Source organism: Micropterus salmoides, unplaced genomic scaffold (genome assembly GCF_014851395.1).
Source record: "Micropterus salmoides isolate LMB-PRFRI ecotype aquatic unplaced genomic scaffold, ASM1485139v1 Ms_hic_scaffold_21, whole genome shotgun sequence".
NCBI lineage: Eukaryota > Metazoa > Chordata > Actinopteri > Centrarchiformes > Centrarchidae > Micropterus > Micropterus salmoides.
In genome coordinates, this window is record NW_024041262.1 from 11441485 (window position 1) to 11467366 (window position 25882).

General features: G+C 42.5%; 4 protein-coding genes across 12 annotated transcripts; 2 read left to right on the forward strand and 2 right to left on the reverse strand.

Annotated features, from left to right (window-relative positions):
- Positions 1 to 105: 105 nt before the first annotated feature.
- LOC119916009 (circularly permutated Ras protein 1-like) lies at positions 106 to 11719 on the forward strand. Of its 6 annotated transcripts, none has more exons than XM_038735841.1 (21): positions 106 to 684; positions 993 to 1089; positions 1925 to 2165; positions 4343 to 4576; positions 4666 to 4806; positions 4921 to 5001; positions 5104 to 5177; positions 5422 to 5607; positions 5703 to 5744; positions 6002 to 6091; positions 6284 to 6435; positions 6529 to 6610; positions 6924 to 7054; positions 7276 to 7360; positions 7490 to 7596; positions 7713 to 7840; positions 9774 to 9891; positions 10384 to 10524; positions 11175 to 11268; positions 11360 to 11386; positions 11474 to 11719. In XM_038735841.1, the coding sequence occupies exons 2-21, from the start codon at positions 1075 to 1077 to the stop codon at positions 11582 to 11584; spliced, it is 2280 nt and encodes a 759-aa protein (XP_038591769.1). In that variant the 5' UTR covers positions 106 to 684; positions 993 to 1074; the 3' UTR covers positions 11585 to 11719. The 6 variants fall into 6 exon arrangements, with proteins under 6 accessions (XP_038591769.1, XP_038591764.1, XP_038591765.1 ...); XM_038735836.1 differs by having other exon boundaries at positions 108 to 684; positions 4660 to 4806; XM_038735837.1 differs by having other exon boundaries at positions 108 to 684; positions 997 to 1089; positions 4660 to 4806.
- LOC119916012 lies at positions 11708 to 12877 on the reverse strand. The gene has a single exon (XM_038735845.1). It carries the CDS (start codon positions 12769 to 12771, stop codon positions 12079 to 12081), a length of 693 nt encoding a protein of 230 aa, XP_038591773.1. The 5' UTR covers positions 12772 to 12877; the 3' UTR covers positions 11708 to 12078.
- A 390-nt stretch (positions 12878 to 13267) lies between these two features.
- Positions 13268 to 16624, reverse strand: znf668 (zinc finger protein 668). Its single transcript, XM_038736243.1, has 2 exons — positions 16361 to 16624; positions 13268 to 15787 (listed from the first exon to the last, which is right to left on the reverse strand). Exon 2 carries the CDS (start codon positions 15777 to 15779, stop codon positions 13782 to 13784), a length of 1998 nt encoding a protein of 665 aa, XP_038592171.1. The 5' UTR covers positions 15780 to 15787; positions 16361 to 16624; the 3' UTR covers positions 13268 to 13781.
- On the forward strand, positions 15809 to 25819 carry znf646 (zinc finger protein 646). Of its 4 annotated transcripts, none has more exons than XM_038736237.1 (4): positions 15809 to 16142; positions 17783 to 20600; positions 20822 to 21901; positions 22327 to 25819. In XM_038736237.1, exons 2-4 carry the CDS (start codon positions 18001 to 18003, stop codon positions 23219 to 23221), a joined length of 4575 nt encoding a protein of 1524 aa, XP_038592165.1. In that variant the 5' UTR covers positions 15809 to 16142; positions 17783 to 18000; the 3' UTR covers positions 23222 to 25819. The 4 variants fall into 4 exon arrangements, with proteins under 4 accessions (XP_038592165.1, XP_038592166.1, XP_038592167.1 ...); XM_038736238.1 differs by lacking the exon at positions 15809 to 16142 and adding an exon at positions 16912 to 17058 and having other exon boundaries at positions 20822 to 21932; positions 22327 to 22465; XM_038736239.1 differs by lacking the exon at positions 15809 to 16142 and adding an exon at positions 16912 to 17058 and having other exon boundaries at positions 20822 to 21928; positions 22327 to 22452.
- Positions 25820 to 25882: the final 63 nt, after the last annotated feature.

Below are 25882 nucleotides of genomic sequence, written 5' to 3' on the forward strand. Positions count from 1 at the left end.
GCAGCCTCATAGAGGCGCTAGACTTAGTCTTGTTAACTGTTCTTTTTTTTTTTTAACACATCCAATACAAAAGACCAAAGATAATAAATGCTAGTGTGGATTTCTGCCATAACCTTCAAATAAATATTTTATTCATCAGATAGGCCTACATTTAATTACTCGAATCAAATATAGGCCAAGCAAAATACTGACAGACAATTTACGAAAACACCATGAAAACATTTTGTCCTAAGGTGTACTTTAGACTGCTGGCATTCATAAAACAAATAATATTACGTCAATACATTACAGATTCTTTTGTCTGTAAGTGACTTAGCCTACTTATTTTCTCCCATGCATACACACATACACCCTTCAGATATTAAGCTTTAATTTATTATTAATCATCTTGACCTCCAACAGTTTACTGCTTCCATTGTTCCACCCATTTTACATTCGGGGAATTGTTTAACTAGAGTTAGGCAATATGCGATAAATCTCAAGACTATAGCCTACCACCCAACCTCGCAGCTTTGTGCACACACCACAGTATCATAGACGACTCAGGAGCAAAGAAACCTGTTGGACAAGATATACGAGACACAGGTAGAGACCGACTTGATGTCACGCAGCAGATGACACATTGCTGAGACCTGGGGAGGGTTTCATGTTTATGGTTGCGCCGTACGTTTAGCAATCAGATGTGTAAGTACGTCTTAGATATGCTCATTTTATTTTAGAGGATTTGTTCATTTTAAATTGCAGATACGATAGATAGCCTACATGGTGGCTGCATTGTCTGGATTAAGTTTCTTTTATTGGAGTGCCTCTTGAAGGTGTGTCAAAATCTTAAAAATGCGAACGTCACATATGCTCTCCAAAGAAAATTAGACTAGCCTAATTACTTTGATTTCTGTGGATTGGATAGTAATTGCATGTTACGAGTTAAATAGGTTAATGTGGCCTCTTTTTTAGGTGCCACGTACAGTTGAATAATTTCCTTTCTCTCACAGACAGGTTGACTTACAATGGAATTTGCTTGTGGGTTTGTATATGTGCCGCCATCAGTGACTCAGAAGGACGAACAGCGATCTAATGTTAAACGCTCAGGTGGGATTTCTTTCAAACACTTCCAGGCACGTTTCTTCAGATTTAAAGCAATCAAAAAATCTAGCACTGGTTAAAAAGATGTCACGATTCTGGCTCCATGTTGCTGTCTAGTTGTAGTTTTTCAAGCTTCCACAGATCACTAGCCAGACACACAGTGGAGACCAACACCTGAGAGAATTTCAGCTTTCTGAGACATCCACAGGAAACAGATTCAATTTGCTTCTTTGCAGACTCATTAGTTTCAAGACATCCAACAAAGAGACACAAAGCTTTCACTCTTACTGTCACTACATATGTCACTGATACCTCACCTGCTGTGTGGTCCACTGTCTGGAAGATGTTAAAAAGCATTTTGAGAAGTGTAAGAAGTCATTAACTGAAGTTTAAAATGAGAGAAATTTTAAGTCCAGTGCCTAATCACAAAATGACTTTGAATAAGAAAGATTGATTATAGACTAGATAACTGTGTAAAAGTATCTGCAGGTGGATTTTTCCTTTCATCAGAGCTTTCTGGATGACTGGATGGTTAAATGCTATTTACGTATTATGCAATCAGTGACACTCTCCTGTCTATCTTAGAGGAGATATTCCTTTCAGATACTTTGCTTTGCTCAGTAAAAGCCATCTGCCACCTGAGTCACATTTTTTTCACAGCACAAAGGTCACCACTGCGCCAGTTGTTTTTGTCTGTGCTCACATTTCTCTTGCAAGAAACTGTTCTCAAATTAACAGCCACTGTACACACACACACACACACACACACACATGTGTGTGTGTATGTATGTATGTATGTATGTATGTATATATATATGAGATGTTTTTTTATGTTTTGTAGCGCTTCTCCCTCCTATTAACCGGATCCGTCCTCGCACTACCCCCCCCCCTCCTCCAACAACTTCTGCAGAAGTCAAATCACCCCCCTCCAAAGATTATTGAGCAGCTGGAAAAGAGCAAGGAGGTGAAGAAGGCTGCAAAGGTCATTTCCTTCTATGAAAATGCAGAATTTCACAGTAGAACAGATGCAGTGTCTTCCACCTGGATAACCCCTCAGCAGACAGCACCACCTCGAAAAACAGGTACTAAGTGTGGCAATTAGTGGAACTGTATGGCTGAACAAGTTTGGTTAGGATCATCTCAAATACCTTAATATGAAATCGATTTATTAAAAGAGTTATTCACCCAGAAATGCAGTTAGAAAGAAAGAGAGAGAATGTTTGCTGCTGTTATTAAAGTTGAAGCGATTTTAAAAAGCATATTTTTACATATCGATACCTGGAAGCTGCCCAGTGCATCCACTCTTATCTGATTGCCACTGAGCAGCTCCGCTGGAGATTGTTCAGCGCCTTACTCAAGGCATCTCATCAGTGATAATAACCCAGATACACTACATTGCCAAAAGTATTAGGACACCCATCTGAATCATTGAATTCAGGTGTTCCAATCACTTCTGTGGCCACTGGTCTATAAAATCAAGCACCTAGGCATGTAGACTGCTTCTACAAAAATTTTTGAAAGAATGGGTTGCTCTCAGGAGCTCAGTGAATTCAAGCGTGGTACCGTGATAGGTTGCCAACTGTGCAATAAGTCCAGTTCTGAAATTTCCTCACTACTAAACATTGGGAACAACAGAAACAGCCACAAAGTGGTAGGCCACATAAAATCACAGAGCGGGGTCAGTGCATGCTGAGGCACACAATGCGCAGAAGTCGCCAACTTTCCGCAGAGTCAATAGCTACAGACCTCTAAACGTTGTGTGGCCTTCGGATTAGCTCAAGAACAGCGCATAGAGAGCTTCATGAAATGGGTTTCCATGGCTGAACAGCTGCATCCAAGCCCTACATCACCAAGTGCAATGCAAAGCATTGGGTGCAGTGGTGTAAAGCACGACGCCACTGAACACTAGATCAGTGGAGACATGTTCTCTGGAGTGACGAATCATGCTTTTCTGTCTGGCAATCCGATGTACCAATCTGGGTTTGCTGTGTTTTAGGAGAACAGTACTTGCCTGACTGCATTGTGCCAAGTGTAAAGTTTGGTGGAGGGGGATTATGGTGTGGGGTTGTTTTTCAGGGGTTGGGCTTGGTTAATGCTGCAGCATGCCAAGACATTTTGGATGATTTCATGCTCCTAGCTTTGTGGAAACAGTTTGGGGATGGCCCCTTCCTGTTCCAACATAACTGTGCACCACTGCACAAAGCAAGGTCCATAAGGACATGGATGAGCGAGTTTGGTGTGGAGAACTTGACTGGCCTGCACACAGTCCTGACCTCAACCTGAACACCTTTTGTGATGAATTAGAGTGGAGACTGCGAGCCAGGCCTTCTCGTCCAACATCTGTGCCTGACCTCACAAATGCGCTTCTAGAAGAATGGTCAAAAATTCCCATGAACACACACTTAAACCTTTTGGACAGCCCTCCTGGAACTCCATATTAAACCCTACAGATTAAGAATGGGATATTATTAACCTTCATGTGCATGTAAAGGCAGGCAACCCAAAATGTTTGGCAATATAGTGTATGTCCAGTTGGTCAAAGGACTTCACCTTATTTCTCAGTAGATTGTCAAATGCTACAACCTAAAAGAAAAACACCGAAGGGTGGGGGGAAGAGAACAACAACAACAACAACAAAAAAAATCTCATCACCTCTAGTGGTATCTAATCTAACACACAGTTCTGGTGTTATTTGTCCTAGGATTGAGATGTCATAAGTGATGCATTTCATAGGGCCTGGAGGCACAAATTACAGAGGTAAATAGCTTATCTCAATATCTGAACATTAAACCAAAGTATTTGCATTAGTTAGATACCACTAGTGGTAAAGGATTCACAGTTTCAACCTTTTCTCTTTTGATACTTACCTAGAACTTGATCTGATACTAGTGCTCTCTTTATCCAAATTTGAAATCAAGTAAGGGAACAAGAGGCCATGGATCACTGTGTGACTGAATCAAAACACTGAATTTTATAGTGACATTGGCAAAGAAAATGTATTTAATGTGGTTCAGTCACATCGTTGCTGATACCTGATCCGCGTAATGTCACTGCCAACACTGATACTAACTGGATTAGTGCATCCCAAGAGAGAGAGAATATGTTTTCTCATAATAATGGTTGGTTTAGCTGCAGTTGGTAAATCCCTGTGTGGCTGCTCTTATGTAGGTATCTCATAAATCTGGACCCTACTAGATGAGTTTTTAGTGTTTGGATGAATTATTCCTTTAACACACTGCTTCTACCTGCTTTTCCCCAGCTCTTCTTCCACCACACATGAGACCTGCAGCAAACAGCCAGTCCCTTCCTTACAGCCAGCCACTCAATTCCCCCAATCCCAACAGTCAGACATTTATCTATGACCTCCCTAAAAGCGAGCCAAATTTAAATGGACATCCCTGGGACCAAGACTACTCATACACCATACCAGAAGGCACGGGGGTCCAGGTGAAGCTGCCAGGTGAAGCTAGCAGCATGTCTGCACAGACATCAGGTAAATAAGCAGCTGTTTAAAGCAGCTTTGTGCAAATAGTTTCAAGGTCAGATCATTCCAGTTCATTCTGTTCTGCTCTCAAGCCTCAGCCCCTGCCCTTCCTCCCAGACCTTCATTCATGAAGTTAATTCCAGATTACCTGGTGCTGTTACCATCAACACATTCATCTCCGTCATCATCTCAGAAATCACTTTCAGACTTGCCACATGTCCCATCACCTACTAGTAAAGGTAAATGTAACAGTCTCTGTCATGCTGCCAAAAGAGTCAACACTCATGAATGTTTTCCGCAAGTGACGCAACACAAAATGCCTATTTGTAATGCTCTTGTTGTTCCCAACTCAGCATCAGCAGATAAGGGGCTTCTGCCAGGGAATCCTAATGTGGTCCTCATCAGTTTAGGAAAATTACTCTCTCAGGAAAGAGGTCAGTAAACATTAATCATCACCACAACCTTCATTATCTGCCATCTGGTTTTATTGTCAGTCTTATCGGCCTATGATGACGATCATGTTTTCATATTTGCAGTGCAGGCCATAGATGGACAGCCCGTCTCCTGCTCCCAGTGTGGCGCTGTGCTGGACTCTTCCTACTGCAATATGGTAATCTGATACTGTATTTCATTTCACTTTTGTTCTGAAACTGATGTGTAGTAAAACGATTAAGAGTCACTGATTTCAAATGTGAATAATAAGTGTCAATCTCCTTGTAAATAACAGAGCATGACAAAGTCTGAGAGGCAGTGGAGCATAAGTATTATTTATTTGTGAAATGTGTCTCTGGTTGCACTCACTGAGGGGACTGTGGTAAGAGTTGTAAATGTTCTCTCCCTATGCTGAACTGCAGGTTAAAGTGTGTTACTTCTGTCAGCACTGTGAGTCAGCCAGCTCTACCAGTATGCCACAGTGTTTTCCAAGTGGTTATCAGGATAGCCTCTTTTTGCTCAATCCTGATGAGCAGCCCCTTTGTGCTGCTGATGCTCTGCTGCTCTTCTGCATCGACATCTCAGGCTCCATGAGCATCACTTCCCAGGTAAAACCACACTGTTTGCTGTTGGGATCATGACAGCTGGCATTCACAAATGCAACCTGCAGTGTTTCAAATTATCAACCTCTATTGTTTTTAAGGTGTCAGAGGGAGAGCATACTATCCACAGATCCCGCCTTCAAGTGAGTTTAATTTACTTTTAACTTAGTAAGGCTGAAAATAAACACTATGTTAGCCTTAACCTACTGTAGGCCCAGTTACAGTTCACTTGAATAGGGACAAACTCTTTCACGCAACATCATACGACTACAAAATTAACACTTACAAAATGGAAAATTTGTTTGTGTACATGCACAACATGGAGTATCGCAACACTAAAATGGGTCCAAAGATGTTATCAAGATGCCTTTAGTGATAAAAATCATTGTGTACAAACCAGCTTGTCCAGGAGGCCGTGTTGCTGTGTGTTCAGAGACTAAGTGAACAACAACCTGACAAACGAGTGGGACTCATCACCTTCAACCAACAGGTACAGAAATGACTCTCCTGTTAACAAAAAAATGATATTGTATTGTGTTTTACATTTTCTCCCTGACTCTCCTCAATTTTCTTTTAGTTATCTATTTCTGTCTTTTAAGTTTGTGTCTGACTCATATTTGTTTTTCAGTTTATTATTTTGTCATATAAAGTTATTACAATTTCTTAATGTTTCTGTTGCCAGGTAACAATGCATGGATATGAGAATTTCAAGACACAGTTCCTGAGCGGTGATGTTTTGACTGACATTGACTATCTGAAAAGGGCTGCTGCCAGTTTCCCCATCCCACCCCCACTCTCACAGACCAAGGACCACTTAAAGAGACAAGTTATGGGGTCAGAGAAAAATCAGTGATTGGTGAACAATTGGTGTTTTTTGTTTTTTATTACATAACATAATGTATTTTCTGATTCACCTCTTGTTGAAAGATTGTGTGAAAGTGGGACCACAGCTCTCGGTCCGGCTGCTCTCCTGACGATTGCGATGGCCTCCAGACAGCCAGGGTCTAAGGTATGTTTAGTTGATATACAGTCTATGGTTTTAGCCCATCTACAGTTTACATGTACTGCATTATACATGTGACCTGTATCAAATGATCATTTCACAGCACTGCATAGATTCAGCAAAGCTCATGAACTCCAAAGTGTGCTGATCCTCAGTTCAGTATAGGCTGAACTTAGTCTGCACTTTTAGCCGGATGAGCGATGTTGTAATCCTTATATGACTTTAAATAAATGGTCACACTTTAGTGTGTCATATGTCAATTTTTCCATTTTCTGAAAACAGTACAATCCTGATCTGCTTATCCCTGCTGATCTTGAAGGTGATTATCTGTACAGATGGGAAGGCCAACACAAAGTTGGGGGATCTGGAAGAAGAGGATATTGATGCTCGTACCCTCCTCTCATCCACCATCTTCTACCAGGAGCTGGGCGAATATGCTGCCAGTCAGGGGTTGGTACACATCTCCTCATTAATGTCAAGAATGGAACAATATAAGTGTACACTGCTGAACAGACGATTAACAGACATTTACACACTTGAAGCACTGTTGCTTCATCAACGTAACTGCAAGACCACTAGTAGTTCTGATATTCGTACTCAGAAAGGTGGGGTTTGTCTGTTGTGTGCTGGGCTGGAATAAAGATCATACTGAAATCTCCTTCTTTTATTAGTGTGACAGTGTATGTGCTGTCCATAGAGGGAACAGACTGCAGGCTGGATGAGTTGGGAAGACTCGCTGATCGCACTGGAGGGAAAGTAAGAGACAATGTGAAATTGTCTTCCGATGCGTTTCAATAATTGCCAGATCTTTAAACCAACGGACTGGTATTTTTATCATGTATATGACTTATCAGATCTTGTTGTTTGTGTGTGTGCTGCCCTTAGGTGGTTATAGCATGTCCTGTAAGGTTGCACGCAGAGTTCGAACAGATCATCGAGAACAGGACCATAGCTACGCATTGTTCTGTCACATTACTTCTGCCCCAATCACTGTAAGATTTGCACTATTCCTTACTAACGTTTCAAAATTCTTTATCAACCGGTTTAATTGATAAATTCATGCATTGTAAATTACATTATTATTTCATGATGTTCTCCTCTGGTCCAGGACTATGAGAGGAGAGAGGGAGGCAGGACACAAAGGAACCAGAGAGGTGGGGAACGTGGACCCAGATAAAGAGATCACCTTCCAGTTTGGAGCCAATGTAAAGGACAAAGAAGGCAAGAGAAGAAATGGTGAGCCACCATTGGCAGACTGACAGTGTGTAGTGTGTGGTGAAAGAAGAACTGGCAAATATTCAGTTCTCAGCTTGAACTTTAACACTCTTGAACACTCATAACTAGCCTTTTCTCTTGTACTTCACAATCACCTCCTTATTATGGAGCCGCGGTTCACCTTGCAAGAAATAAACATTCTCTTTCCAAAATTAATAATATTTATGATTGGGTTTTTGTTTACATTGCCAGTTTCAGGTACAATTATGCAGCCTTTCTTAGGAATGTGTGGTTCTGTTACGTTTGCTGTCAGGTCTTGCTGTAGCTGAGCAAGATGGGGATTTTTTTGCCAACATAGAAAACCTGTACTCTCAAGCTGGGTTGAGGAAAAATGCAAATAAGCCCAGTAAAAAAAAGTCCAGGGCTTACCAAGAGACAGGAATATCAATCTGAATGCACATGTCACAAGAGGACATTTTGCTGCTCACATTAGCACAATTCCCGAAGTGTGCTTTTGAAATCAGTAATCTTCAACTAAGAAGATAATTTAGTTATTTACAGACTAGTGATAAAGGATGCACAGTTTAAGTTATTTAGAAGCCAATCAAGTTTTCTTTAGGATCTTACTTTGGATCTTAGTACTTAAAGTAAAAGCTGATTATTTCAAAGAAATCAAGATCAGTGCAATGAAATAAAGAAAGGAGCAATTAAAATCTTGTGACTGGGCTGAGACAAGAGGAAGCCGATTTCTGAGGAGATGATTTTAAAAAGCATGTGAATATAGTCAAAATCTCATGTTAATGTAAACTGAGCTCGGTTATGTCTAGGAGAAGTAAGATGGGCAAAGACGATATTTAGAATTTTACTTCTCTCTACCTGTAATTTTTCAGAGAAAAGGCTTCATCTACTGCGGAAACTGTCAAGGCAAACAAAGAAATATCACTGGCCTGTCAGTAAGAAATTGCTTTCATTAAACTAGAATTGAATTAAGATTTAACAACAGTTGTTCTAGCAATGTAGCTCCAAGGATGGCAATATCAGTATGTCTGCCACTTTGGTCCAGGCTAAAATATCTCTCAACAGTTTTGGATGGATTGCCACAACATTTTGTACATATATTCATGGTGCCCAGAGGATGAATCCTAATGACTTTGGTGATTTCCTGACTTTCTCTAGCACCACCATAAATAAGTTTGACATTTCTGGTTTTCAGTGAAATATCGTGACAACTATTGGATGGATTGTGGTGATATTTGCTAGAAGAAACACTCTTATAATGTTAGTGATCCTCTAGTTGCTGACTGTTCCTGTAGCGGTATCATCAGGTCAGAATTTTTATATGCCAATACTCTGGTTTCTTAATCAATACCTGCTAAACTCCACAGCCTAATCTATACTTTGTTTTTATTGCTAATTAGCAAATGTTAGCATTTTAAGAGGCTAAACAAAGACGTTGCCCTGTTCAAATGATTCTGGTAAATGTTGCCCTCTAAACATCAGCATTGTTGTTGTGAGCATATTAGCATTTAGCTAAAAGCACCACTGTGCCTATGTGCAGCCTCACAGAGTGGTTTGCATGGCTGCTGACTCTTATTCATGATTCAATACATACAGACACAGCTTTTTATTATGCTGGGCATCTGGACTTCATAGAGACAACTTAGGTCAGCTGCAGTTCAACCTGAACTTGGGATCACTGAACACAGCCTGCATTCTGAGAGAAGGGCATCAGAGGGGTCAGATGTGGATCATGGGTGCCAGTCTGACCACTGACTCCTCATACAGGCCAGGGCACTGTTTGACTCATTCGATCAGTTATATTTTCGAAATCTAAATTTATAAACCAGATTTAGTGTGGTCAAAAAGCAGCATGTGCTCTAAAAACACCCTCTAGATTGTTGAATCCTGAAACTTTCTTGATCCATATTTGTGTTCTTTCTGTGCTTCTTTTCAGTGTCAGCGCTAGCCTCTGGTAGCTGTGTGTCCATCCAGCTGCAGATAAGGTACAGACAGATGGATGGACAGACGATGCTCAGAGTGATCACTGCTAATCGAGATGTTACCGATGACAGGTAATAATGATTATTCCATAATCTCACTTCTGTGATTGCTTCACCCACACAGACCACTCTTGTACTGAGCTGATTGCATGCTTGTGGCTTCTTTTTGAGCTTCAACAAGTCATTATGTTATGACATCTTTAATCAACAAATCAATTGATTACATGTATTATTTCAAACTAATCTCAGTGAACCTTTACGCAAAGCCTTTTTGAAAATCCAAGGAGACTGGCTGTTGGTGAGATACCACAGTCTTCACATCATGCAGAAATGATTGCAGCATGTAAATCGCACTTCTCATCCATTCTAACATTTAGTCACACAGTAAATGAATCTCTCAACGCAGCCTGCCTGCTTCATATACTGAAGGATGTTTGTGCAATTCATCATCTGAGTGGCTACAAAGTGGCGCCTGCGTGTGTTTGAACAGTAATACAATGGCAAGGCTGAAGCTGTAAATGTTGAGAAGCTCTCTTATGATAAAAATGTGACCCTTCTTCTCAGCTCGGCGGTCCTGTCCTCACTGTCTCTGGCCATCATTCAGCTCAACTCGTCACAGGCCTGCGCCGCTCTCGCTGTCAGAGGCCGCTTTGTCGACGCAAGGACGGAAGGAGAGCAGCAGAGGAAGTTGATCGAGAGAGCAATGTGAGTTACAGGAGGGGTGGAGGAAACTCTGACTGACCATTATTTTCTCAAACTGGTAACATTTCTTTCTAATTCAAAAGTTCTAAGCCAATCCAAATTTATTTATAAAGCACATTTAAAAACAGTTGACCCAAAGTGCTGTACAATCATAAATAGCAAAAGCCATAAAACAACACAATGAAAAGACAAAGACCAGTTTAAAAGACAAAATGACAATAACAAAATAAAAGCTGTAAGACTGCAAGAAAAATCAAGGCTACCCTCATATGGAGTTAAAAGCCGAGGAATAAAGTTTTAAGGTGGGATTTAAAAACAGGCAGCGTAGGGGCCAGCTTCACATGCAGAGGCAACTCATTCCAGAGTTTGGAGGCTACAACTGCAAAGGCCGGGACGTGTGGTTCTAAAAGGTCAGAGAGAGCTTGTCTATTTTATGATTTGTAAAACAATAAAATCTTAATATCAGTCAAAAAACATACTGTGAGCCAGTAAACGAAGGCTCATAACTAATTTATTCCTTACGAGCAATTTGAGATGATCAGTAAAATGACAGCATGTGTCTGGGCGCCTGCTGTTATTCTGGCGGAAGCACAGTTTCGCTTAGGCTGGGCAGACACTGTACTGTACGTAAGTGAGTGTGTCTCTGTTTGCAGAGAGCATAATCACAGTGCAGAGGACGAAGAGATATACCAAGACTGGGTTAAAACCATGGAGCCGATATACAACAACATAAATAACTTCACAAGGGTGAGATTTTAACAGTATTTTATCAGGTTCAGTGCCTCACACTGGTTAGAATCACCTAGAATAACTCTTCTGTTGTTGTTGTTTTTTTCAGAGAAAAACTGTCATTTCAGACTCACAGGTAATTCATGTCATGTTCTTAGAAGTCATACTGCTTAGTACAATACTTTGCCCATTTTACTCAACTTTTTCTTCTTCCTCCAACCAGCCTCTAACAGACGCTGGTGCAGCGCTGCTCTACAACATGAAGCACAGCAACAGAAAGTCCATCTCACAGAAGAATAAATGTTTAGGAGCCTCCACCTTTTACCTTGTTTGAAGTCATGAATGACAAGCATAAATACTGCAGTTTGACTTTGATTGTGTGGCTGAATAAATATCCTTCAAATATTTCACAATGTAAATAATGTATTACAGTATAGCAACATTAAACATGGTCTCATAAAGAAACTCAGTTCTTTAGAGTGGACTTTAAATTATTCTTTTCAGCGTAACATAGCAAAACTGCTGAGGCAGTATACAATGTACATGGGTGTGTATAGGACACTGTCCCTGTGGCAGTTTGTGTTTTTGCGCTGACCAAAACACACAGGAAACACCTGACTCAGAAACACCCTCATGCAGCTAACACCAAAATCCTCTTGTTTTGCTGACACAACATATGTAAACCTCCAGCACAACAATTAATATAAACTTAATACAACAGAAAACTTCATACAAGAGCAGCTAAGCATTATTTTAAATACTTTTATGCACTGAATTTAATTAAGCTATTCTAAATCTGAATATTGTAAAGAAAAAAGGGGTCAGTATTTAGGATTTGCAAAGGTAGTGAGCAATGGAGTATATGCAGAATAAGACTGAACAAACAATAATCATCCCCGAGATGGAAGCCAAAGCATAAATGGACATGCGTTTCTCTGGGGCGGCCCTCACAACACAAACATGTAGCTCTGAGCAGATGTCTGTTGAGCATTCGTATGGACCATCATTCAGCGCTGGCAGGTTCCAAGAAAGCAGAATATACACAAACCAGGCTTCAACCAGAATACGCAGACTGATGCTGAGCAGGTAGAAGCTCACAGTGCCTCTGTCTCTGTGGAGATCTATGACCATCTTGCCCTTGGGGTCTGTGGACACACCCTGAGCCTCCTGCTCCACATCAGTCTTCACCTGGGAGCTTCTCTTCTGGGCCAGAGAGCGCAGGTGGGAGGCGAACAGCTCCATGAGCAGGACAGAGAGGACAACCAGCACGTAGATGAAGTTCCAGGCCACCATCATAGGTTTGTGGAAGTGTCTATTAAAACAGGCTTTGGAGCAGATGCTTTCCCGTGTGCCGTTGCAGGTGAAGTCGGCATCCAGTTTGGTGAAGGGCAGCTCGGCCAGGAAGAGGATCACCAGGCGCATGCACAGGAAGCCAAACCACAGGGAGCGGCACTTGTAGGTGGTGGTGGCATCCACCGCCGTCCGCAGGATGGGGATGAGGCCGGTTACTATGGCTGCCATTGTCTCTGGCTTTTGTTGGGAACCTTAAGCATCAATTGAACAAAATCTAATGAAGATTTTGGCTCAAAAGTTTGTCTTTTTCTCTGCCTTGTACAATAAAATATTTTCCCATCTTTAAATGGGACAGGATAAGAACGCATGAAAGCATTAAGCATGAAAACTGAATTTAAACAATCAGAAAATCACAGCAAATATGTGCAGCTCTGTTTGTGCAGATGGATTTAAGTGGTTCTCAATGTACTTAAAAGGTAAAACTGTCATTAATGAGTCTAACATGAGTAGCTATAAGAGAGCTTACCTTTAACAGCTGCAGCCCACTGACGGAATAATATCTCGCTGGCTTTGCATTCAGTCTTATGGGTGCAAGAAATGTCATTGTCATCAATAGAAGTGTTACTGTTTGTCACCACATGATGTGCTGATTTGACTTAATGCAATAAGCATCTCATCAGCTTTTAAGATGCTCGTTCACACTGAAATAATATGAACAAGTTCATTGGTTCACATTTTTATTGATATAAAAATGTAATTCCTCTACATATTTTGTAACGCCGCTCACTTTTTTTTTTACTCGTCAATTTTCACAATATTACACAGTAAAACCGTTACAAATTGTTCCAACAAAAATGTAAATTCAAAGAATTTAAGACAAGCTGTAATTACAAACGCATTATAAAAACATGTTTACATGAAATCACATCTTAAGTGTTTTTTTAAAGTGATCAGCAGAAATGTTTGCAACACCACATTTTTATGAAGAGATTAAAACAGATACAACAGTTTCATAGTAGGATATTTAGAGTACAATATATATTTTAAAACATAAACATAAGTAACATCTTTCAAACACCATGGTGATACGAAACAGTGACAGCGCAGACAATTTACATGAAGGTGACTTTTTTTTGAAAAATAACACTTATGTCAAAATCTGACCTGTCATCTAAAAAGATTTAAGGCCACTGGCTAAATATTTGTGGAATCAAAATTCCGAAAACAGTTAAAAAAGCTTAAAGTCCCTCTTCTTTGACTAAGTACTCTGGCAGAGTCTGGAAAGCAGACACGGGTACCGTCACTGGAACAGTCAGGGATATGGTGCTGGGTTCAACAGTGGAGGTGGAAACCTCACTGGGGGGTGAAGGAGAGGGAAGCGGGTCAGTATGAATAATGTTTAAGTCACTGAGTTGTGTGGCAGGAGTGGCAACGTCTGCATGAGTCCGTAAGTGCTTGCGAAGGTAAGCAGCAAACAGAAAGGCTTTGCCACAGTGGGGGCAGCTGTGGGGTTTGCTGGTAGAGTGGATCTTCTGGTGTTTACGCAGTCCAGATTTGTTGAGGAAGCCTTTACCGCAGCTGCTGCAAACATGAGGCCTCGGCTTGGGATGCTGCTTCTCATGCTCCTGCAAGTCTGCCAGCTGTACAAATTCTGCCTGACAGGTTTCATGAACGTGTGAGCCCAGCGGCACAATTTTGGTAACAGTGGGAGGAGTGGAGTCAATGGAGTGAAGATTTTCATGTGCCTTAACTTCATCCCAGCTTCCAAATGTAGCATCACAGCGAGTACAGGAGAACTGAGGTAGAGTTGTGTGGGCAGTAAAGCCTGAGGCTGGCCCGGCCTCTGTCTCCTGCTGCTGATGTTGTTGTTGTTGTTGTTGGTGTTGTTGCTGCTGCTGCTCAGAGTGCTCAGCTAGGTGAGTTCTCTCATGTTTTCGCAGGCTTGAGGACACCACGAATGACTTCAAACACTCCTCACATTTGAAAGGCCTCTCTCCAGAGTGCACCCGGCGGTGCTTGTTGAGGCTGGAGCGCTCAGCAAATGACTTGTCACACTCAGTGCAAGAAAAGGGCCTGAGACCTGTGTGGACAAGCATGTGGCGCCGCAGATCCCATGACGCTACAAAGGCCTTGTCACAGCTTTGGCATTTGTAAGGCCGCTCTCCAGAGTGGACACGTTCATGCACAGCCAGATCAGCTGGCTGCCGGAACCTCTTAGAACACTTATCGCAGGGGTAGGGCTTGAAACCCAAGTGGGCTCGCTGGTGGCGACGGAAACTGGAAGGATCAGAAAACATTTTGCCACACTGTGGGCAGAGGAATGGCTTCTCACCAGAGTGAGTGCGGAGGTGAGACTGGTAGGAGGACAGCTGGGTGAAGCCCTTGCCACACTGCTCACACTGATAGGGTTTATTTTGGGAGTGAATGCGCTGATGGCAGGCCAGGGAGGAGGAGCGGGAGAAGGCTTTGCCACAGTCGGAGCACAGGTAAGGCTTTTCTCCAGTGTGGGAGCGCTCGTGGTTTTTGAGGTCCTTGAGCTCTGTGTATGTTTTTCCACATTCTTCACAAGCATACGGCCGATGGCCCTGGTGGTTCCTTCTATGTTTTCGGAACACAGAGGGGTCGGCAAAACTCTTACCACACTCAGCACAGAAGTATGGCTTCTCTCCTGTGTGAGAGCGCATGTGCACCTTCAGTTTAGACAGGGTGGGGTAACTCTTTGAGCACTGACGGCAAGAGTAAGGACGCTCTCCACTGTGCTGTGTCATATGGATCCTCAGGCATATAGCTTGCATAAAGGCCTTACCACACTCTGTGCATACGAAAGGTTTCTCCCCAGTGTGAGAGCGGCTATGGTTGCGTAGCTCTGTGGGTGTCTTGTAAGCCTTGTGACAGTCAGGACACTGAAAGGGGCGCTGGGCTGAGTGAGTGCGCTCATGCTTTGAGAGTTGAGCCTTGCTTGAGAACGTTTTAGTACACTGAGAGCACGGGTGTTGCTGCTGACGGTCTTTTACATGAGCTGAAAGCTTGTGGCTCCGCAGAGCTGACAGACTCCTGAAAGCCTCTGTGCACGCAGAGCATTTGAAGGAAGGTTTGGATTTTGGAGGCCTGCCTCTGCCACGTTTTTTTGCAGGCTGATCCCTCAGCAGCTCTTCCTCCAGTTGGCTCTCTTCCCCATGTGCAGGAGGGGTGTATTGCTCTGCAAGAGGTGGGCTGCCAGACTTAGGAGAGGTCATCTTTATATCTGCAAAGAGATTACAGCTTTGTAATAACTATGTAGACTTAAATAAACGCATCTTTAGCAGCATAACGATATGAGACTGGAAGCTTGTTCCACAGACATCCGACTAAAGTGCTATTTAGGAGAGCAAATCGTCAGTGACAGTGGCTGATGATGGACGAGAAACATAATATGCATATTAACATAATAACAGAAATATCTGGGTATGCAGTAAGTCACAAAATGGCTGGCATTAGGACCTCAGGGACAATAAGCTAACCGCTTTGATGCCAGAGGAAGTTGGCAATGCAATGACAGGGATCACTGTGTATGAATGACTGACATGTTCCCGGCCAGAGATGAGCATCAGAGATCACGAGTAAGTGTGATGGCGTTAACAGTCGGATACGATTTGAGCGTATTCATTTTCGTTAGCTTTCCTGCTAAACGTTTTACTAACTCAAAATGGCTGGCTTTAGGACCGGCTGCACCAATTCAATCGACAGTGTCATCCTCATTATGACCGTGACTTTACGGGTGGGTTTAGCTAACATTGCTGTCTTGTTATGCATTAGAGAAACAGAAGGCATTTCTTACCTGAATCAGGACATTAAAAGTTGGTCGATAATGCCAGGAAAAAACGTCTAGGTACACGACTGCATTTACTGTGAGACACTGCGATTGCTGTTGACTGGCTGCAGGATGGGGGACGGCTCTAGGACCATGATGACGAAAGCTCTCGGCAAGCCAAGTGTGCAACATATTAATGCGTTTAATGGTATAAAAAATCTAAATAAGACACATCAGTGTATTGGAACACCCCTTGTAAAACATGGTAGCCTTAATAAAGTCAGCAGGCTATCTGTCACAATGGTAACACCCGCGTGTAAAACTGGAGTGAAGATATTTTACAGTAACGTTAAGCTAACCTAGCCTAGCCTAGCTGTCAGAAGCAGGTAACATAAATCTGCTTAACGAGTTTTACGAAAGCTAGCAGCAAAAGACATTTAGGTCTTTGGTTTTTTTTTAATGTTTGCTCTGTGCTCACTTCACGCTGAGCTCGCCTCGGTTTGTATTAAGTTTAAGACCACACAGTTACTTTTGTTTTTGAGAGGGAAGTATTTCTCTGCTGCACATTTCCTGTTCCCTAGCAACAAGAGCAATGTGGAAAAGGGATGGAAGAAAAAAAGACAATTGGGGAGAAAGGGGGCTGCCCTTTAGATAAAAACTGCATTTTAAAAATAATGAATGAAAGTATATCCTCGGAGGCTTGCGTTGAATCAGTAATGCTACAGGTATTTAATTTGACGCGTTTTCTGCCGCTGTGATTCCGCGTTGAGAACGACTTCTTGGCTTTTTGGTGCAATGTTTGTTTAGCTAGCCATGATGATGCTAGGTGGTACCACCGTGCTAACGTGAGCTCACTGTGCTGTTAGACACGTTTCACCGCAATTATACTATCCGATCTTCCTATAACCTGACGAGGAAGCGTGTGTTAATTCGGTTTTTGTTTATATTGTCGGTGAATATGGGTATTTGTAGTGGCAATAAATCTGTAGAAGGAGGCTTTGCACTCCCGGTTTATTGACATAGCTAATTTAGTTAGCCTGCTGTTGCAGATGTAGTAAAACATGTCAACTGCATTCAATTTAATAAGTCTGTCCATGATGCTGGTTACTTGCTGCCGGAGACGCATTTAAACTAACATACTAGTGTTACATGGTTTTCAACGATTTATTGACTTTGACAGACAAGAGAAATCAGGGATTAATACCTGTGAAGCATGTATTAATCAATTATGAGATGACACTTGTATGTTGCACATGTTAAGGTGACAGTTTGTTTTGTATAATTATTGAAGACAAAAACTAATATCTTTATGAAAACTGTGTGACAGGTTTGTAGCTACTTATACTGTGTACATGCTAACTGCAAAAAACTGAATACTGTTACTTACATTGTCAATATATTCAGTGTATTCCCTACGGCTTTAACTGGCATCTCTTCTGTCCTCAACAGCTCAATTTGCCTGCTTCTCCTAAACTCAAGCCATTCACCTAATTGTGTGGAACTTGTTCTCAACATCCTCTGCCACGTTCCCTCCGGACACTCCTTGGATCTTATCGTAAAGAACTATCTTCATTTTTTATATGGATAATGAATGCATGTAATGCATTACCATCCTGCATATTCATACACTTTGTGTCTGGTGCACTTAATTCAAGCAGTATCGTGTAATGGCAGTGCAAGATCCTGGAAGGACAACAGGTTTTCCGTGCAAACAATGTGGCATGGTATGTCCCAATATGCCCAGTCTGCTCGAGCACATGGATGCTCACCTTCTACAAGAGGAAGAACGCAAATTTAAATGTGATGAATGTGGACGTGGTTATAGGCACGCTGGTAGTCTGGCTAACCACAAAAAGACTCATGAAGTGGGTTCTTTTCGATGTAACATATGTGGTAAAGAAAACTCCAATGCTTTGGCACTGAAGAGTCACCTCCGGAGCCACACTTCACAGAAAAAGTACTCCTGTGCAGAATGTGGGAAAGCATTTCGTCTGGCAACGCAGCTGGCTACACATGAGAGGGTTCATCTTGCCAGGCGAGTAAAGGAGCAATCATATAGGAAGGTAGACATGGAATATCCCGCACAAGACATTGAAAATGATCGCCTACATCATGTTAGTGAGCTGTCGGCCAGTGTTGGGATTGCTACAGAAAACTGCCCACCTGTGGACAAGATGGAGGTTGTTTATAATGCACAATCTGAGACCTCTGATGATGCAGCAAATAGACCTTTCCGGTGTGATTTGTGTGACAAATCATACATACACCATCGAAGCCTGACCAATCATAAAAAGACTCACCAAGTGGGAATGTTTGAATGTACAGTGTGTTTCAAACTGTTTAATAACATGGCTGCCCTCTACAGCCACCAGAGAACTCACAAGGCAAGAAGCGGAACAGACCCCGGCTCAATGGGTGGGTCATACACAGGCACACCACTGGACCAGTTTTCACCTCAGAGCCAGGATGCTCAAGTAAATTTCTGCCATTTGTGTCAGGTACTATTCCCCAATGATGAAGAGTTCCAAGAACATATCCAAATGCATAACTCTTCATCTCTGTCATTTGGAGTTCAAGATACCTTGTCAGAGAACCACAATATTTCATATGACAACAGTATTGCTTCGCCTGAGTCAAATTTTTATGCTTCTCCGATAAATAATGTCCCTTCAGTATCATCAATAGATAATCATGGAGGCTTTGATCAGCCTCTGGAGCAGATTAGAAGTAACGGTCATGTGTACTCAGACTGCTCAAATAATCAAACACCATCTTCCAATAGCACTCAGGGAGAACCCCCTATCATGGACACAAGCATCATTAATCCTGCCCTGATGCGCTCACAAAACGCTGACAGTGCAACTGAAATGGAAGAGACTTCAACTGTAGATTCTGATGAGCGTCCCTTCAAGTGTCAAATCTGCGGTAAAAGCTACCGGCACTCTGGGAGCCTCATCAACCACAAACGGTCACATCAGGTCGGGATTTACCAGTGTTCCATCTGCAGAAAGAGTTATCCTCACCTGGCCGCCCTCAAGAGTCATCTTCGCCTCCACAAAGCTCAGCCGTCATCTTTTAACCTCGTCGCTGAGGGAGACTGGCTTTCCTCGGAGCCTCTGACTCTGGATAGCCAACAGGGCTGCTTCTCCTCTCAAGACGAGGAGGAGGACTGCGGCACTCACCCTGTGCTTGGTATGGATCAGGAGAATGGAGCTGACCACAGCAATGGAGCTTTGTTCCATGAGCAGTTCAATCAGGATTTTCCCGAGGATATGACTGTGCATCTACCTCACAATGAACACCTGATGCAGAGGCACATGTGTGCGGACTGTGGTGGGACATTTGCAGATATTGCAGGGATTAAGTCGCACAGTTGCCCACTGTTACAGCCGCAACTTGACACTACTAGCAGCGACTATGACAGTAATGTAACTTTCCAGGACAGCAATGATCACTGTGCCATTGGAAATCCAGGGAGTCATTTAGAGTTCCGAGGTCTGAATGGTAGCCGTGACCAAAGTTACTTTGAACAGAATTTCCATGACAATATGAGCAGTGATCAGCTGAATGACGGTGGAGAAGGTGATGACGCTGACGAGGAGGAGGATGATGATGGAGACCTTTATCAATGCTCTCTATGTGGAAACAGCTACACCAGCATGAGGGCTCTCAGGAGCCATCTCCGAGGGCACACACAGACCAATAGTACTCCTGCGAGCTCAGGGCCTTCTTCCATGTCCTCCCATGAAGAAGTGAAAGATGATGAGCCTGGAGAGATGATGATCTGTAGCACATGTGGGGAAAGTTTTGCCAATAGGCAGGACTTGATAACTCATCAGCTTCTACACAACAAGGACCAGGATAACGTTAATATACATGTGAGCCACAGTGATATGTCTGGAGGCAAGGAGGAAGCGCAGAGTATCATCTGTGGCAGCTGTGGCATCTTCTGCAACAGCTACCATCATCTTGAGACCCACGGCTGCACAGCTGGCAGGAAAGATGAGTCGACACAAGGTAAAGAAGATGTGAAAGTAGATGATGTTGCCCAGCATGAAGACACGGCTCACGTCAAAGAAACTGTTGACACAGAAGATCGTCACTACAAGTGTGAACAGTGTGGGCGGTCATACAGACACGCCGGATCCCTCCTTAACCACAAAAAGTCCCACAAAACGGGTGTATTCAGATGCCTCGTCTGCCAGAAACGCTTCTACAACCTGTTGGCCCTTAAAAACCACCAGAGGTCCCACTTTGATATAAAGAGGTTAGTTCCAACAAGAATGCATCATTATTATATCATTAATACATGGAAAATTCTTTATTTTTCACTCATGTTGCAAACGGGTAATGCTTGTTGGAAATTATAAACAAAGAGTTTGTTTTTAGTGTAGCAGATGTGTTTTGTCATCATGGGTATATTTCTTGTGTAGACTGTTTCCTGTTTTGCAAACATAGAGTTAACCATATGCCTCTCCTCCCCCCTAGGCACACTTGCCATGAGTGTGGGAAAGCCTTCAAAATTCAGAAGCAGCTATTGAATCACCTGAGAAGGCACAAAGAGAACCAAGCCAAAATCCAGGAACTCAACAACCAGATCCAGGCCCTCATGCAGATGAATGGGACCAGGTCAGATGGAGGAATGCAGTCCTTAACTTCAAATGCCAATCAGGCTTTTACCTCTGCTCGACGCTGCAAGCAGCTGCCTGACGGGAAGACGGGACAAACAAAGTCTGAGACCTCAGTCAAATCAGAAGACACAGGCGATAGACGGCCTTTCGCCTGTGACCAGTGTGGGCGTACATATCGCCACGCAGGAAGTCTGGTCAACCACAGAAACTCCCATAAAACAGGTGAATATTACTGTTCTGTTTGTAACAACACTTACTCCAATCAACTGGCAATGAAGAACCACATGCGAACCCACTTTGCATTTAAAAAGCACTCCTGCCAAAACTGTGGGAAAGGCTTTAGGGGAAAGAAGCAGCTATTAGCCCACATTTGTGCAGACCTCAGAAAAGATGGGGCCGGAGGCAGGAGGGGCTTAAAGTCTCGATCCTTTAAGTGTAAGGAATGTAAGCAAGCCTTTCTCTCTGTTGACCAACTGACAGCCCACACCTGTGATGGACCTTCAGGCAGCAGTGATGCGCAAACAAATATGAGCTCAAATAAAGAGGAGCGGCCTTTCAGTTGCAACATATGTAATCGCAGCTACCGCCATGCAGGCTCACTCCTCAACCACAAAAACACCCACAAGACTGGACACTTCAGTTGCACCTTCTGCTCTAAGCCCTTCACTAACCCCATGGCTTTACGCAATCACACACGCATCCACACGCAGAAGAAAAAGTATGTGTGTCTCACATGCGGTAAGGCCTTCCGCCTCGCCAGTATCCTGCACAACCACCAGAGGGTCCACAACCGGGTGGCGAGTCACTTCACCTGTCCTGCATGTGGAAAGAGCTTCCAGGGCAGGTCTGGCCTGAAGAGGCACCGCTGCCGCAGAGGTCAGGAGAACTCCGTGAGAGCTGGAGTCCAGCAGTCAGAGAGGGGAGACAAGTGCTTCATGTGAGTCACCGTCTTATTGTGAGCTGAGTATGTAAGTCTTGTTTTGTCTATTAGTCATCATTGGGATTATTTTTATATATTTTTGTTTAACAAAGTGTGTCCTGATCCAACAGATATATGTTGGCCAATATGAGCTTGTGCAGATATATCTGTATCTGTGCATATGTTGGTCAATAAAAGTTAGAGAGCGCTTGTTAGATCAACACAAGTTTATTTTTCAACTGTAAAATGCCCTGCTTAGTACATATGATACTAAAAAAGAATAACCCCTAACAAACAAATATCAACTAACCATTATTGAACTGTTAGTTTTGGTAAATAGGCTTTCAGTAATTTGAAGGTTGATGAATACTTCACTGTTGGGTAAAATTATTTGATCTGAAGTGTGATATTAGTTATTGAATATGAACATATCCCTGCTGCAGGTGTGACCTGTGTGGGCGTTCCTACCGCCACGCTGGCTCTCTCCTCAACCATAAAAAGACACACTCCGAAAACCTCCACCACTGTACCTTGTGTCTCCAGACATTTCCTGATCCTCTCACTCTACAGATACACTCCCAGATGAGGCGTCACTGCTGCCCCGAGTGCGGCAAGACCTTCTGTCTGGTCGCACATCTGCAGAGCCACATGGAGGTGCACTCAAAGGACCGACCTGTGGTCTGCAGCCTCTGCCAGCTGAGCTTTCCCAACCCAGCCAGCTACCAGCAGCATCAGGACATGCACCACAGGGCTCAGGACCACTATCAACAAGACGAGGACGAACCTGTAGATAACAACCTCTGCTGGGACTCAGGAATAAATCAGACACTGGGGATGAATGAGATACGCAAGCCAGTTCCACCACCTTTGTCTCATATTCCAGAAAGTATCACTAATTCACAGAAGAGTAACGACTCTGCCGGCACAGAAGAGAAGAGCCACGTCTGTGAGCACTGTGGCCGCACTTACCGCCACGCTGGCTCCCTTCTCAACCACAAAAACAGCCACAAGACGGGCTCCTTCTTCTGCTCCGTCTGCCAGAAAGAGTTCACCAACCTGATGGCCCTCAAGAACCACCGGCGCATTCATACGGAGCCCAAGCGCTACCAGTGTCTGGAGTGCGGAAAGGCATTCCGTGTGTCCACTCAGCTCATATGTCACCGACGAATCCACACCAAAGAGAAGCCCTTCGCCTGCATGCTGTGCGACAAGAGCTTTTCCAGCAAGTCCAACCTGCGGCACCATCAGAAAATGCACCAGAACACCCAGAGCTACGACTCCTCTTTTAGCATGGACGCTAACACGTTTATGGACTTGGACATGGGGTCTTTCCTTTGAAGGATTGCAGAGTGTACAAGAGAAGAGGGGAGGTGCTCCTCTTATGTATGTGTTATTTAACCCTCTATCAATAATTGTAAAACAGTATTTTATTTTTCAGAAAGTGCTCCTTGGTCCTGACAGACGCTCCTTTTTGAAGACATGCACATTTCATTACAGACTTCCAGTCTTACCTCCACAACAGATGGTGACATCACTGAGAAGTCTCCAGAGGGATTATCAGTCAGCTTTTAATAAGGCCCGAATGTTTTCCACAAATACACAGGATCCCAGAATACAGGGCAGGTGATGAAAATATTACTCGCCGCTCACTCCTCATTGACAAACCAACCAACCAAAGTGAAAATAAAAGTGGAGCCCAGGTCCAACACTGATACTGATTTTTTGTAAGACAGTACTGTTCTATCGGTGATCTCTCCTCTCTTGCTGTGTATAATTGTGTTCAGTGCCTCTGTAAGTTCCTTAGGAAACAAAATATACATACTATATTTATCTCTGAATCCTTTTGTTAGCTTTGCCGTGAGCGTTGAAGGACTGCTCACTTTGTCGGGATTTCACATAGGGCAAGCCTGTTATTATTAAGTCAAATACCTCTGGGTGTGTCTAAAGGTCAGTGGCAAAGTGATTTACTGAAATCATATTATCAAGTAAATAGTCGTACTGCTAATAATATTCACGTTGAGTGACATTGTATGCTAAAAATGGATGTATTTATTAATTTATTCCTGTTATTTTATGTGCATATTTTATTAGGGGAAAAAAGCTTTTTATTAATGTTGTAAAGTCTTCTAAAACTCATGTAGCCTTTAAGGAACTTCATCAGTCGATTTGTATCTACTTATTAGTTCTCAGTTATAACAGGCAGGAATGAATGAGCCAAGCATTATTGGCAGCACTCAGGGTAAACCTTCAAAAGGAACATACCTGATGTGTGAGACATTGTACATAATCAGTTTCTGAACTGAGCATAACCTTTTATTTTTTTTCACATGTGCCATTTCAATCTTATAATTTAGCTCATGTGACGGTTGTCAAAATCACTCCAGCATTTAGTTGCGGCTCCACACACAGTGCATGCTGTTGAATTATGAACCTTTGAGAAGCACCAGTTATGTTGAAGTGCCAGTGCCTAAAATGTAAGTCAGCTGTAGCAGTTTAATGTGAACAAACCTCCTCTCACTGTACCTGTTATACTGTAAACCATATTGTTGAGTTTTATATTGTATGTTATACTAATTAGATTTTTATTTTGGTTTGGTTTGTGAATCTCCTCAGCTACAAACTGTTAAAATGTCTTAAAGCAGTCAATAAGTATTGTAACCGTGAGGTGAAAGTGGTTCCTTTTTGCCTCTCCATGAATTTTCTTCCCTCACAAATGCTTTATGTGAATCAAACATAAAGAATGAATGACCATGTATTTTTTAAACAAACATGTGGCCATAATGCCTCATTTTTGCCAAGCACAAGTATTACTGTAAACATACCAGAGCTTTATGGATTTACAAGGACGAACCAGTTTCATCTTCACTGTCAAGTTCATGAACCACTTTCTCTCGTTCTGTGAAAAATAATTCTCTGGGTTACCTTTTTTTTGCCAATTTGTCTATTGTTCCTGAAGTGGATTCTTTTCACAAGTGAGAAATCCAGCAAAAGTGAACGCAGGGCCTTTGTTTATTTTTTTTAACAATCTAAAATTAGATTTTCTTTATGCCTTACACATTACATTTCATGTATGAGTATGTTTGGCACTGGTCAGAGTATGAAATACCTCATGGAAAGCCCTGCCTACCTAGCAACTGCTACTTAATGCCTCATGCAGCTTAATTGTAGAGAATACACTGTAACCGTAAAAACCGTAGTTGTCAATTGTAGGATTTATAGAATGGATGAAGCATCAATTTTAAGGTTTTACTTTGTAGTTTGCGGATGCTGTTTTCTCCATAACATGGTAGTTTCTCTGCAGTTTGTTGTTTTCAGAGTTATATTTGCACATTTGTAGGTGAGACACTTGTAGCCTAAGGAAAACAGGAAGTATATAATAATGCAGCCAACCTGTTGTCATTTGTTGGGGTGTCGATAGTTCACCTCAGCATGTTTGCGGGTTGTAATATTTAAGCAATATGCTGAAAGTATTGTTTCAGTGCATGAACATCTCATTTGTTTTGTCTTACAATTGCATTGAGTACCGTGGCGGCAGGTTCAGTATACTGACACTAGCCTTGGAAAAACCACCACAAACCGTCTGCTGTTTTGTGACATTATTTAAAATCTTGTGTGTATTAATTGTACTCATTTAGATGATCTCACTGTAACATATTTTTCGTATATGCCATGGTAAAACGACACACACACATTTGAGTTAGAAACGGACTTATTTTTTTACAATGTTCTCCATCTGATCTCCTGTGGCACTTCGCGTTCATTTCTCCGTCATTGATCACAGTCTGGTATGAGTGGCGTGCGTTAATCTCAGAGCTCTCTCTGTAAATACTAGAATGAAAATATCGGTTGGATATCTGTACGTTCACAGCGAGAGTTACTTCAGCAGGAGAAAACTGCTTGATCAGCTATTGTGTAATAAAAAAAGCATATACCACACGCTCTGATTTATTGGATTTTCAGTGCTCAAAAATGTCTGCTCACTATTTAATTCATATTTAT